This window comes from Tyto alba, unplaced genomic scaffold, assembly GCF_018691265.1.
Source record: "Tyto alba isolate M040663 unplaced genomic scaffold, T.alba_DEE_v4.0 Super-Scaffold_33, whole genome shotgun sequence".
NCBI classification, from domain to species: Eukaryota; Metazoa; Chordata; class Aves; order Strigiformes; family Tytonidae; genus Tyto; species Tyto alba.
In genome coordinates, this window is record NW_024881308.1 from 5,004,243 (window position 1) to 5,019,263 (window position 15,021).

Here is a 15,021-nt window from a genome sequence, read left to right on the forward strand (position 1 = left end):
GCAGTGTTAATACCTTAGTTAAAATCCTGTACTTCATGTACATACTCCTAGTGTTTATATGTGTGTTGTTGGGATCAAATGTCCCTTTGTGCATTTTTACATGCTGGCATGTAAAATGTAAACAATTTCCAGTGGGAAATTGTTCCTATGCTTGCAGTTAGTACAGAAGTACTAGAAGATGATATTTTATACCAAGCCAGCATATAATTTTGGGATACATGTGGGGTTTCTTATTTGATAAATTTATTTAGCTATATCTTCCAAGCAGAGCTTGGGAAGGGTCATCTTTGATATTTGTATAAGAATTTATTTAATTTGGAGTTAAAGACTGAAAGCATTGTAGTTGTCCATTTTTCTAATTGTGTATATGCTAAGCAACTTTTCTCTTCTTTTCTTGCAGCATCTTTCCTTGAAAGCAAAAAGGGTTAAAGTAGATGACCACTGATTTGACACGATTTAAGTCTTGTGACATCAGATGCAGAACCTACCAGTGATTTCAAGCTGGCTACAGTCCATTCAGCAGTCAGTTCATTAGCAGTTTGATCTTACATCAACTTAAATGTTTAAATGCCTGCCGGGATCTGTAGGGGTTTATGCATGACCAGCACATTGTAAACCTATGTAGAGCTTGCGTTGTGGACATTTTATTCTTTGCCTACTTGACCACTGTTGTTAATCTGGGCATGTTGCTCCTTTTAAATAGGTAGAAAAACAATTTAAAAAGTAAGAGGACATACAGGACCACAAAAAACCTGAAACCTTGAAGAAGGAAACTGATTTCCTGGAGTGGTACGGCTGCCTTATGAGAGTGGGGAATAGGGTACCCTGCCTCCTGTTACCCAGAGCACTGTGACTACTACCAGCCAAACTGAGACTGACTCCTGATAGCAGGAGCTCAGGGCAATGAACCTAGCCCCTGAAATGCAAGGGGCTGCCATGGAAACATTGATTTCATGTTGGACCATCCCAAACTGGTGCAGCTTGTGCTCCCAGGCAGTAAAAGTCTCCTGCCTGAGATTGAGCTGCCCCTGGCTCCCTGGGCTGTAACAGTCCTTCTGTAGGCAGCATTGTGTTAAAACGTCTTGTTTCCATATGTAGGAGTTGCTGTTTGGGGAGGGGGAGGAAGAGTAGCTCAGTATTTTTAAGAAGGATTGATTTTTTGCTCAGTCGGGGGACTACACACACATGTTCACAAACAAATTCACAGATGGGACTTTTCTTTATTTTTCTCCTAACGAGAAAAAATGTTAGCCTCTCACTGCTTGGAAATACCAGAAAATTTCAGCAGGGGTGTATCATGGAACACTGTTTTTTAGCCTCTCTCTTTCAGCAAAGATGAAAACGTTCTGTACTTTCCTATAAGGAACACGGTCTTATATATTTCTTTTCTTAAGAGTCTGTTCTTTGCTGCTTGGGACACTTTTTCATGTGTTACTGTAAGAGAAGGGTGCTCTGAACAGTTGCCTCTTTAGTCGGGACTCCATGTCTACTTTTCAGTAAGGCACTGTACTTTTTGGTTTTTTTTATAAAAAGATAGCTTGGATACATGTATTTATTTTTTCCAACCCTATTGATATTTATTTTAGAAACACATTGTTTGAAAATTTTATTTTTGTAAGGTAACTGATTTGATGAATGTGGTTTTTGGCATGTTAACTATAATTTTATTTTCTTTAAAAAAAAAAGTATGTAAATAGGCAAAAATTTCTACATAGAACAAATGCCTTCCTTGTCACAGGACTGCCTTGAAAACTTTCTTGAGAGCTGTTTTACCTTCTCCATTCCAAACACCTGCAGAGAGAACATGTTCTGTCATGTGCAATGTGTGGTCTATTCAGTGTCTACGTACTGACTGCCAGCACAAGAAGCTGTACCAGACTCCATGTATGGCACCAGCAGCATGACAAACCGTGTCACCTTCCGTGTTTTCCCTGTGGACTCAGCTTTGTATTACTCTCTCTTAGAGTGGAAGCTCTTTGGGGCAGGGACTGTCTCCTAGCCAGACCTGAGAGCAGTGTTGGCACTTACGAAAAAGATTCAATTTGTGGGTTTTTTTCTCTTAAAGGATTGGAGAAAGAACTGAATATGAAGACTTGTAAAATGTCCGTGTCTCTCTGTCCTCTGGAAGTATTCTTAAGAAAAATAAAACTGCTGAATCAAGGAAGCTTATGAATGTGTCACTTCAGCCTGAGTAGTGGGTGATTTCCCAGCGCGCTGGGTGGTTGTACTGTGCTGGTCTGAGCTGTGACGGGCTGTCGGTGGGTGGCCACTTCATTTGCCAGTTCTGAGAATTTCAGGTGGTTTTGGAGTATTCTCTTCTCCAGATGTTCTTTTACCTGGATGTACGATGCAAAATATTCTCTTGGAATGATTGTGACTCCTGCTGAGTTCAGAACACAGGGATGCACAAGCTTTGTAACATGCTGCAAGCAGTTGTACTTTTGTAAGAATGAGTGCAGTAGGTCTTTGTAAACAAAAACAGAAATTGAAACTTGTCTTTTTAGCAGTTTTACAAACTGTTGAGCTATTGCCAGAGGTGCAGACACAGAACAGGCAGACTTTATACTAGAGGTGCTGGCTAAGAATAAGTGGTTTTAGTATCCAGATTAAGGTTATACCTTTAGAGAGAGAACACTGCTTGCCTCAGAAATGTGGACCCTTTGAAGGTGTTTGAAGACAGAGACTCAAAACTTAAAAGACCTGAAAATCTCTGTACTTTGTAAAATTTTGGCCTACAGCACCCTGCTAGATTTGTACATAGCATTATGCTTTAAATAACTTTGAAGGAGATGGGTAACTGTGCCTTGTTGTTGGCTCTTTGCTGCGTAAACAGTCTCAGTGCTGTTGTGGGGGAGGTCAGAGTCATTTGAAGATGGTTGTTAGTTTATGAAACAGTTTAAGGATTTTAAACCTGGCTTTTAGAGAATGAGGCTAAAATATTAGGCTCTTGAATCAAAATGCTGCTTGAAATAGAAGTCATGACACCACTGTCAAAAAGTAAATTTATAATCCATTAATGTCAAATTACTGTGGGGAAAAGAAGCAGCTATACTCCTGAAGTCCATCAGAAAGTGCTCTCAAGTGTTTCTACTTATGACTTTAGTATTGTCAGTTATAGAATAAGATGAAGTAAACTGGAATAAAAATTCAGCCAAGACGATATTAATTGAAATATATTGCTCATCTTGCAGATTAAAAATAATTCTGATAAACTGATGGGAAAATAGTCACAACTCTTCCTGGTTAATCTGAAGAAAGAGGCAAATAATTAAAAGACAAATGAAAAAAGGGAGATATATAAGGGAGATGTAACTGCCAGTTCTTCTCAGTGCTTTATGATAAAAATTCCTGTATAATGGAATATATAATCGAGCCATACACACAGCAGTGTTCTCTAAAGGTGCATCAAAGTAATGTGATGTGACTTATTTTCAGGCTGAGTTAACTTTTATATATGTGTTCCAATAAGCACATTACAGACAGGCATTGGGGGAAAAGTGATGTCAGATAGCATGTGTCTTTAAATCAAAAAAAAAAAAAGTAGTTTACCAGAATCAGATACCTGTGTGACTCAGCCTAGATCTGGCGGTTCAGATCTTTTCTGGCTCATGGGCAAGTGCAAACAGTGAATAGTTCCCTGTCCCAGCAAATGGCAAAACAGGACCGAGATGCGGAGATGGGGCGAGTGTTGGAGCAGCATTTCTGCACGAGGGGTGGCAGGGCTGCGAGGTGCTAGGAATGTTTTGGTAACTCCAGCCAGATTCTGCAAAGACATTTCTGATTACAAGGGAGGGCTGGGCTTCTCTGATCTGTTGGGAGCTTTGGTTGTAGGGATGGAGGGAGAGAAAGAAGCAGGGGAGCAGAGATGTAGCTGCAGGGAAGGTGCAAGTAAATGCAGGATTTCTTCATCATTGGGTCGCTTGGTGACTCACGGCAGCGCGTTGCTTGTTTACTGCTCCGGCTGAGCAGGTGGTTACTGGGCTGGTGGAGAACTAAACTTCCAGAAGCTGATTGGGAGTTAATCAGCAGAGCCAGTAGTGCTGTACTTGTCCCCTTTGTGTGACTTCTGTGATAAAGCCCCTGACCAGCAGCCCCGGGGCTGAGGACCAGAGTGTTTGTTGGTGGGGAGGCAGCTGTGGGTGCGGGAGCACAGGCCGGGTGACCTCAGCGCTGCCTCGCCTTGCCAGGCTGGAGGGGAAAGCCACCCAGACAGTTCCCCATCTCTGGACTGGCAAGGGGATTCTATGCCGAAATGTAGTTGTCAAAATAATTCTTTGTGTTTCATCTGCTTTCTTTACCAAGGAAAATTAGCTGTACCTGTGTGTTCCGCTAGCCCTTCAGAACCCCCTCATTTGGGAGCATCCATGTGCATCAGTAGCTGTTGTCATCCCGTTGTTCTGGTAAGTGTCACTGACTGGAGTAGTTCATTACTTTTGAGCAATTCTATTGATAGCAACTTGGAACCAGTGTTTCCTACTGTAATTTCATAACTTTATATTATTCTCTACCAAGTGGCCATATTGTCAACAATTGGCAAAGACAAACAGCACAAGTTGGCATAAACAAGCTGCAGGATGAACATAAATATCATATGGAAAAGCTGTCCTTCTATCCAGATTCTGGTCAGTTCTCAGACTCTCAGAGCTTTTGTCCTTGAGAGCTTGTACAGGATTTTTCTTCTGTCAGTTAATAACTATCTTTCTCTATAAGCTTTCTCAGAGATACGCATTTTTGGTTTAAAACTGACTGCATTTTGAGAAAGGTGCCAGTAGATGGCAGGCATCAGTTTCAAATAGAGTAGTATCTTGGGGAACAAATAATTGGCCAGTTCTTAAAAGTTTTTCTTATTCTTAAGTTTTAACATGAAATTAGTTTAGTGGTAAGTAGGATGAGAAAGGGTATAGGAAAAAGCTATTGGTGGCTGTGGGATAAGGTCAATATTTGAAGTGCAGAGATTAGTGAAAATGCCCAGAGTGCTGTGTGGCCCCCTGGTTTAACAACAAACAAACAAAATATCCCCCAAAAAACAAAAAATCACAACCAATAAATTCTATAGCGGTTCTTTCAATTACACACTGAGTCATAAAAATGGCACTTTTGCTGTAGACTGTAGCTGGAGGAATGGCAGGGCGTGCTGGGTGGGAGGGTGTTAGTGCTGCAAGGAGATTGACAGCATTTGTTACTGGCTTTTATACTTAGCTTAACCAAGTGACCAACCATAGCTGAAATTAAAAGAGAAATTTTTTCACTTTTTTGTCCTACTTCCAGCTACAGCTCTCGGCTTTTCAGTAAACTAAATTTTGCAGCCTTCTTGGCTAACAGAAATACTTTTATAAGAAAATGAAGAGCTAATAGAGTCCTTGAAGTTCAAAATTCCAGCACGTGGGCTCCGCACATCCACAGAGTTCCTCCTGTGGAATCAAAGCCTAAGCCTGGAGCAATGAGCCCCATTAGCAAAAGCTATTCCCTGGTGTTGTTTTGAAATGTCAGTCTAAGGCTGCAAGTCTTGTTGGTTACTTAGACCTTTCTTCTTTCTCCACACCAGTATTCTTTTCACATCTCACTTTATAACTGTTAGGTGTAGAGAAATGCTCTTCTAGTGTTTGGTTACTGAAGATGTCTTGGTTGAAACACAGCATTGGCCTTGTCGATTTTACTCTCTGAAATACTGGCAACCTAGCAAAGTGCCTCCTTCCAGCAAAATATTGTAAAATTGAAAACCCCAGAGGGAGGCTACGCATGCACGGGGGCCAGTCCTGCTTACAGATATGCACAGGGAGCTCTGGAGATGTGCACAAGGCTCGGAGCAGCAAAAGCACCAGGAGTTCATGGCCCGTGTTCTGAAAATACCAGCCTGTGTCCAAAACGGGGCCAGCCCAGTGGAGTGTGTGAAGGGACACACATCTGGGGTAGGGACCCACCGTATTTCTTCCTGTAAACATCTGCTGCTGGCTCTGCTGGGGCAGGGTGACGGTGGTGAGTGGGTGCCAGTCCTCAGGTGGGTGTTTCCCCAGTGGTAGGTGGATCCAGGCCACCCTCCCACTTGACTTTTAGCTCCTTCCCAGTTTGTCCACACTTCAGAGCAGCAGCTGTCATATCCACTGCAAAGATATTTCTGATCTGTGTTGGATTCTAGCCACTATTGTAATAAACAAAATTAACAGTTTAGGGCAAAACAGTCCTGTTCTGTTCATGGCAGCATAGTAGATGTGATTTCTCTCAGAGGATGCAAAAATGGCTGCCTGCTCTGTTCCAAAATTGTCTTTTGCAGGGTGGCAGCTTTGCAAGGCTGTGAGATGCAGAGGTTATATTTAGCCGTGTTGCCAATTATGAGAGATCAAAATTTGCCTGGAAAAACTCCACTTTTCCTCCTTTCTGGAATCATAACTATAATTAAAAATATATAAATATATTTAATTTGTCTTTCAACTTTATTTTAATTCTCCTTTACAGCTCCTGGAACACACAGCAGCGCAAGGAGCACCACATGAGTCAACCCCTGTCATTTCTGGTGTAAGCAAAGGAGATGGTTGCAGCTGCAGATCTCACCCTCTCTGTTTCTGTGAGGGCTCCCAGGTCCGAGAGTTGTTCCTTGTGCTCTCCTCCTCCCAGACTGGGTGCTGCAGGGAGAGGCAAGAGGGGAAAAGGGCTTAGATGGAAGAGCTTTGCAGGTGGAAGAAGTCAGAGGAGGATGTTTCCCATCCTTGGGGTGAGTGATGGGCAGCAGTTTCCCATCGCCTCTCACAGATGCCCTGGAAGCGGGCAGGTTTCCCTACAGTGCAGAGGCACGAATCCTGCTTTGTTTGTGCAGCCTCTGCCTGCCAGGGTCCCTTCGAGGTCAGCAGGTCTCAGACCTGACCAGGGGATCACCCACTGGTTCCCTGTAGACTTTCCAGCCTGCACTACTTTGCTGGGCAAAGCCAAAACTTAGAGGGGAAAGAGCAGGACAGAGAACAAAAAATTGCAACAGCTTCTTGGCTCCCTTCAGGCCAAGAAATTGGTTGTTTTTTGCAGATGCCTGTTGGCAGAAAGATAATCCCGTTGGACAAGGAATGTTTTGGTGCCAGGAAACATCTTCTGTGAGCCAGGTTTTGCAGAACTCCTGCTGTTTCTCTTTTTGGTGTCTGGTGAGATACCGGGGTTTTGTAAGCGCTCCATGAGCTGTGTGACAGCCCCGCTGAAGCGAGGGCAGGGAAGGAACCCTTCCAGGTGAGTCAGGTCCTGATGGAGCCGAGCTCATCTTCAGTCCTGCTGCTGAGAGCAGGATCTGTTTGTAAGGCAGAGTTAATCCTTCCTCCTTCCTATTCTTCCCCTTGCCTGGTAGTGTTTTGGGAGGCCAAAGACTGTTTTCAAGTGTGTGGGGATGCACATGGGTGGTCGGTATCTGGGACAACAGGGTACAGGCCTTCACAGACGCCTTCCAGCGCTGCAGGGATGGGAACGTGTCAGGGCTGAGGAGGAGAGTGGAGAGGCAAGGGATGCACTTTATCTAGAAAAATAAAAGATGGGCAAAACTGTACCCCAGAAGGTGCTTGTCACTGAAAGGAATGCCCTTCCTCTGCTGAGGCACAGCCGCCCGCCGTGACTTCGGAGGTGGCCGTTAGCAGGGGAGGTGGGGCCCACACACGGGCCTTGTCTTGCTCAAAATCTCTCTGGTTTCTTTGAAATTGCAGCTGATGCTGATTTAACCCTTTGCACTGAAGGAAGAGGCACTGATGAGAAGTGTTACAGTGGCGAGGGATTGATCAGAGAAGCCTGGAAGCCTCTTGTTTTAGTGGGAAAAGCGGAAAGTGATTCCTCCCACAGCTGTGTGCATGGGACCTGCTGCACCGAAGCATTTCCAGAGGTGCTCATTCCTGACTCTGTTACAAAATCTACCTTCAGAACTGGCTTGCCAGTCTGAGCACCTACATGATAGGGACTCAACCCAGGGTTTGGACACATGATCTGGCTTACGGGGCTCACCATATAGTGACAGAGGCAGTTGTTAGGGCTTGCGTACGTGCTTCTCATTTGCAGCAGGGCACACCTCTCTTGCTGTGGTGAGAACAAACAGGCTGTCATTCCCCCTTCGTTTGTCTAAGGGTGCCCACGTGGCCATGGTGAAGTTGTAAGGTCTTTGTGTCCCCTAGTCTTGAGAACACACAGGGATGCTTTTCCATGCAGCTGTCCAGATTCACATTATGTTCTGGCTCTCATCCTGTCAACAGAACATCCTATGGAAACAGCTAATTTTAAGTAAATTCTTTAAAAGGCAAATTGCATCACTCAAGCCACTCAGGAACCCCGAGGATATCACTGTTCAAAATGTCCCCCCTGGTGCTATTTTGTGAGCAGGATTTCTGGCACGTAAGCAGGTGTGTAACGCATACTGTGCAGGTTACCGTGTGGGTAGATAGGTGCGTTGTTAGTGTTATTCATCTTTACACCTTTCAATTTAAACACCATTTAGAGGCCTCCTGAGGATGTGCTGTACCACGAGGAAGACTTAGGAAGATGAGGGAGGAAGTCCAAGTGGAAAACGCTCGTCATTAAATGAAGAATGAAGGGAGCAATGGTGAGAGAAGGGCTGTGGGTAGCCGTCAGGTAAGAACAGCTGCTGCTCTGGATCTGCTCTATGTCTTCCTGCTGTTCTCCATCTGAAAGCTTTTTACAGATGCCTCCTAATTCTTGTTTCTTTGTCACCAAGTACTTTTTAGTCTATTTAAGCGTCATCTTGTTAGTGTGAGGGGTGGAATACAGAAGGAAAATGTATTGTGGGAGGAGATCCCAGGCACTAGGAAAGTTGAAATGTATGGGAACCCACTACTCAGTTCTTAGACATTTGAACAAAGTTCCTGTTAGGATTCAGAAGCTTTTCAGGAGCCCTTGTACCTAAGCAAGCAGTAATTTCTGGCAGTGCAGGTATTTTAGGCTTTATCAGAATTCCTGCATCAGGTACAGTTACAGGAGAGTTGAGCTGAACCTAACAGAGCTTTGACCAGGGCACCCAGCAGAGCTGTGGAGGCAGGCATAGCACGAGTGCCTGTCACCATCACAGGTCTTCCCGTGGTGGGTTCTCCAGGGAGAAACACCTTCAGGAAGTCCAGGGGTATTATGGACCACTTTGGAGTGGGCTGGTTTGTGAATTTTTGCAGAAGTTAGAAGGTAAACATTGTGTATCCAGAATTTTATTCTGGAGTAAGTTTTTGGTTGGAGACAGAAAGAACTGGAACATCTGAATTTTGCTGTTGACTTTGTTTCTCACTGGGTAAATCCACTTGTAGTTCATTTTACTGAAGTGTAAATACGGGTGAAATTTTATCTTCTACAGCAGTAGGAGACTGTAACGTCTGTCAGATATATTGACACCCACAAACACGATGATTCTGGAAGGCAAAAATGCTTTTGGCAAGTGGGTTTGTGTGTTTGGAGTTTTCTCGCCAAAGCTAGCTGAAACGTTTTGAGACAAAACTCTTCTTTCTAAAACTGGAATTAGCAGATTGCTGACATCTGATATTTCTCAGTGCTGACTGATCTTTAAATGCTATGCTTGATTTGAGTTGCACTTTTTTCCTTGCTTCAATTTCTCTTTTAGATTTTTGGGGTTTATTTACGTCACTTGTCTCCCTTTAATTCCTCCTTTGTGGTCACTGAAGGAAAAGTAGTAGAGAAAGTGAGTCTTCCATCTCTCCCTTCTCCTAAAGTAGATGAGTGGCAGAAAGTAGTTTGCCACGTATCTCTCCTCCCCATGCTTTTCCACTGCAGAAAGGTGCAGACTTGCAAGTGAGGATTGCTCCCCCTCCCTTTCTATTAAAGAAAAAGCAATAGAAGCAGGGTAAAACTTCAAAGCATGGACAAAGTTTTAGAATTTTCCCTGGAAAAAAAGATCATGACCTATTTAATGAAAGTTTTCTGGGAAAAAGAAAAAAAAAATTAAGGTTATGGCCCTTTTTGCAACTGCCCAGCTATTCAGGCTTCACTCATCCAAGCTGTGTTCTGCACACACACACGCATGCTCACAGCCCTCCAACTCACTGGGCCTTCATAATGAAAGGAAATTTTTGTTCTTGAGACTTCTGACATTTCTCATTTGCTTCTGCGTGCCTGTGTTGTTTTGGCTGAAGTGTTGGTGTGACACAATCAAGGTGGGAAGTATTGAGAAAGGTCCTGCTGTCAGCAGATTGTTGTTAAAATCTTGGAGCTTATGTGATGCTGAATAGGCGATATGGAACTCCTAAGTGGAGCAACACGTGGCAAATACATAATGAAAAATGGCAAGTGGCTCAAAATTAATGATTATAAGGAGCAGCCTTTCTAGGCAACTTCTTGTCTGAGTAGCAAGTATGGTTCAGTGGTTTGGAAGCTCTTTTAACATCTTTAAAGATTAAATCCCTCCATCACTGTAGTGTAAACTTGCATTAGTTATTTACAGCTACATGCATGAAAGAGCTCTGGGCGTGAGTCAGGGATCTGCGAGGTCTAACTTCTGGACGTCTGGCTCCTGCAGTGGACACCACAGTCTTGTGTAGGTGTCTAATCTTCCATGCAATGTACAGGGACTGTTGATGCCAAAGGATTAGGTTAATTCAGTTTGCTTAGTGAGAAACCCACCTAGGATAGCCAGGGAAAAGTGGGTTCGGGGCGGTAGTCCTGGTGGAAGCTCAGCTCTTTGGGGCACTGTGAAAACTCTTGTGGAACTGAGGTTCTGAAACCTTCCCATAAGGTGATGTAGACATAAGCAAACCAGTTCCAAAACTGGAAACCCAGAACTTAGACGCCATTAGGATGCTGATGGCCAGCAGTGACTCAACTGTGCACGAGTTACATGTCCTTCTGAGGGAGATGGACGTAAGTGTGCAAAGCTCTGTAAGGATGTTGAGCTCCTGGCTTTAGCTCTGTGGCCCTCAGCACCACACTGCTGCAAAACAGTCAAAATCATAGCTATAGGGTGAGATAGATAAGCAGTAACCTCCTACTCTGTGTGATGGCTTGGTGTTTGATGCATTCATTTAGGAGACTCTGGTGGGAATTCTAAGCCCTCTTCAGTCAAAGGCGGGAAAACTCACCACCTCCATGAGAAAGTCTAAGGGTGAAAGAGGTGAGGGGCATGCTGCACCTTCTGAGTATAGATCAGCTGCCTCTTGTAAAAGGTAATCAGCATCGCATTGGCTTGGGGGAAGGAGTGTAGCTGCAGCTCTGCAAAAGCAGCTCCCCAGGGAGCAGAGACCCAAATCCTTGCACAAATACTGTTTGTGTATTTAGTGTGAGAGGGACATTGGTCATAACACCATGCTGGGGCTTTGGGACATGGCAGTAGCTGGGACCATATGGTTACTGGAAGTGGAGAGCCTGTCCCTGTGAGCCGGGAAGAGCCACTGCACTAGTCCAGACCCGGGTCAGGGGAGGCCAGCACAGGCACTTGGGTTAATGGTGAAGGCTGAGGAGCCTGCGATGCTGACAGCAGGGACAGCCGGTCTTGGAGGCACTCAAGTAACAAATTGAATGGTGAATATCTTAAGATGACTTTGGTTTATTGTCCAGATCAGGTCAGCGGAAAAAATATTGGGAGACTGAACAAAGAGACAGGCTGCTTTAGCAGATAAATGGACTGATCATTTCGTATTGAGGAACAATCTCTAAAACATAGTTTACTGCACAGCTGAGGACTGAAGCATTTGCTGATGCCAAAAGCTCCTTCTTTGACCCTAGGCACGCGTGGAATTAAATGGCGCGGTGTTTTTTGATGGTTAAACTCCCCGAAGAAGACACTCCATTTGTTACCAGGGCTCTGATGAAGTAAAGTGTGGTTTATATGTACAAGGCCGGCCTTCAACTCATCTCAGAATGAATGGAGAGGTAAAATTGAATTTTACACTCCTGCTGCTATGATTAATGTACGGGCTCCCCGCTCCAGCGGCCGGCCGCAGGAGGGCAATGCAGGCTCGCTCTGCGGGCTGCCGCGCCGGAGCCGGCCTGCCTCCCGCCACTTATGCACAGGGATGCCAAATAGAGGGGAGTCTGCATAAATGAATAGCTGTTGTAAGAATAAACCTGTTACAGCAATAAATTCCCCGCGTATCCATCTTAGCACAGCCCTCTGATATGAGGCCGCACCTGACAAAGGAATAAACTTGTTAGATGAATAAAAGAGCACATATACATTAAATCAGAGAGTCTAATGCCAGGAGACTGAGAGAGCGTTGCGCAGTGCTGGCCATGCAGCGGTAGTGCTGCACCTCACTGAGGAATGGGAAAACAGGTAAAGCTGCTTGAAGGGAAGTGCTCGGTGTTTGGCAGGGATGTGCAGGGCTGGAGAGCTTCTGCCAGCCCTTCAGCCCTGGTGCTCCATCCCCTAGGACAGCTTGGAGGAAGGCACAGTAAGACCTGGGGGGTCTGAAAGCTCCTCACAGGCATCAGAAGGACAAGCTGCCCAGCAGGCCTGGAAATGCGTTTTGTCCTCACCCACTTGAGGAGCAAAGGAGTGGGTGAGACCTGTTCACAGCTTCAGTTGGGACTGAGTGACTTCAGCAGAAGCAAGCTGGGAGGCCAGGGTCTGTGAAGCATTCTTGCATTGAGGAGATGTACTCTCTGCAGCACTTGGCATTACACTCTTCTCCCGTGCCCTGGGCCTCTGGTTTTCCTGCTGGGCAGAGAGGGTTGTTTGCCTCCAAGTCCTTTCCCACTAGTCTTTGTGGGGAAACAAGCTTCTGGGAAACCCTTCAATGCTAAAAATTGTTCCCTGGCCCTTCTGCACATTTGCTGTTCTGGGGGAAGTCTTGCTGCTTCATCTATAGAGTGGTGATCACCCCCTTCACCTCAACCCCCAGCCTCCTTGGTGAGAGTTCAGCTAGATGGTTTACAAATAAATCCTCTCTTCTGGTTTACCCCCAGGTGTGGGGGATGATCTGGCCCCACTCACCAGTCAGCACATCATCTTCTTTTTGCAGCATTTAAACCAGTTTTAAGTCCCTTCGCCCTGCACAGCAGCATTTGCCCAATAGAACACTCATACAGCAGCATTTAATGTTCACAGCACCAAAGAGCAAAATGCAATGGGAAGGCAACCAGAGAGAACTGGTTCACTTGGACTCCCAAGGTAGAAAGAATTTCCTAGAACAATCAGGAGCTAAATCCTGATAAAGGGAGGAGTTGGTGTTTTTTTTTCTGCTGATAATTTTTTTTTCCCTTATGGTGTTAACTATTAGATATAAGAACCAGCCTTCTTGAATGCTCACAAATGTTCTGCAGCAGTTGCTATGGTTAGATGGTGAACAGGCCCTGTAGTAAATTGTTGCAAGACTAAAACTGTATTGTCATCTTAGTTTAGGTAGGAAGACAGTCAACTGCTAAAAGGTGATGTGTTTATTGAAAATAGACATTTAGAAAGGTATAAACCTGGAAAATATTGGGCTAAGTACTGCAGAGGACTATTCCTATATTAATACAGGCAGTGAATTGCCCAAAATTTATCATACTGTTTGCCTAAAAATGAAGCAATTCAAGCCAATGACCTACAGTAAAGGTAAGCAATTGCATTTCACCACCTCTGCATCTCGGAGCACAGGACTTCTGCAGTCTAAGGATCAGGTTTGGCAACAGGAGAACAATACAGAAACCCGTTAGATCTGGTCTGCTGAAATCAATGGACTCCCACCTATGTGGCTCTAATGGGACTGAAAATGGAACTGTGTAAATAATTTTTTTTTTCCTTAATGAACTTATATTTAAAGTGTCAAGTATCAGGTAAAACATCTTTTTACTTTGTATTTTTCTGTTGGAATGCAAAATTAGAAATATTGTTTTGGATCCTATTACATTTTTTATTGCAGATGAATTATTAGTTTTGCTCTTAGTTATTTTTAAATTCAGGTGCATTTATAAGATTCTCTCACTAGAAAATGCTTCTGAACTAAAGTTGTGAACAGTGCTCTGCCCTTACCAACTGCTGGGTGAAGCATATAAGGTAGAGAGCCCAAAGCTCTGGAAATGAGCATGGCTGGAGGAGCAGCTGGTTCTTTACCTGGGGATATTTCTCAGATGTTGAGCATGGAATGAGCTGTATCTCCTTGGGCATCACCTTGTTAGTCTTAAAGCCAGCTACCTACTGCCAGTGACGTGGCTGGGAAGGCTTCTTCATCCTCCAGCTGTTTCAGAGCAAGGTATGGTGTGGTTAAACACCCTGTGCCTTGAGGAGGGCTGTGCTTTGCAGAGTTCCCCCAAAACACCTTTGGTCTTTAAGTTGACATCATTTTAAAGAGAGACATTTGGAAGTCGTAGGCAGTGCTGTTCAGTTTTCCATGACACACAAAAATAACTTTGTTTTGCTTTCTGAGCTACTGAGGTGGGAGTAAAAGTTTTAGTGTTGGAGGGGAAGATAGACTTTCTGCCTCTGAGCCTTTTTGCTCAACTAGAGGGAAGTTGTGTGACTCTAGGAGACAGAGTTTGTGTAGAGGGATCATTTGGAAAGGTTTTGGCGTCAGGAAAAATCCACAGAGAAACCATTTCTTCTGTCTTACATCTGTATCAGGTATGGTTGAGTTATGACCAACAGAATTAAAACCATCGCTCCACTATAAATGAAGTTTTTGGTAGCTGTCAGTCACTTCTCTTGATGCTGGAGTTGCAGTGTATGACAGGCTGATTTCTGGAGCCTACAACAGATTGTCTCTTGCTCCAGGTCCAGGCTGGGATGAAACGCATGGCAGCAGTGGAGGGCTGAGGGTCCTTGTTACCTGGCCACATCCCTCCCGCAGTAAATCTGAGCCCATCCATCCTGGGCAGGGTGGTGGGGCTGGGGGCGGGTGGCTTTGGAGCATCTGCTTCAACTTAGCAGCTCTCCTCCACCCGTCCCAGCGTGGAGCGGTAGCTGGCGGGCGCCCGACTGACAAACAATAAATGGCTGAAGGATAACAATGAGTCAGGTGAAAAAAGGAAATTGTTTTTTTGACAATCTGCTGTTGGGGAAGGGGGGGGGGGGGGGGGGGGGGGGGGGGGGGGGGGGCGCGGGGAAAGACCCTGTAAGAATGAGGAGCCTGGGAG

The 15,021-nt window shown here is 44.7% G+C and overlaps 1 protein-coding gene across 2 annotated transcripts in view; it reads left to right on the top strand.

Moving 5' to 3' along the window:
- The window catches only part of DHX35 (DEAH-box helicase 35), a 32,720-nt gene extending 30,551 nt beyond the window's left edge, over window positions 1-2,169 (top strand). For both annotated transcript variants that reach the window (XM_033003656.2, XM_033003657.2), the window contains exon 22: window positions 401-2,169. In XM_033003656.2, the coding sequence (XP_032859547.1) occupies window positions 401-445 (45 nt within the window). In that variant the 3' untranslated portion in view covers window positions 446-2,169. The remainder of the gene's footprint in view (window positions 1-400) is intronic.
- Window positions 2,170-15,021: the final 12,852 nt, after the last annotated feature.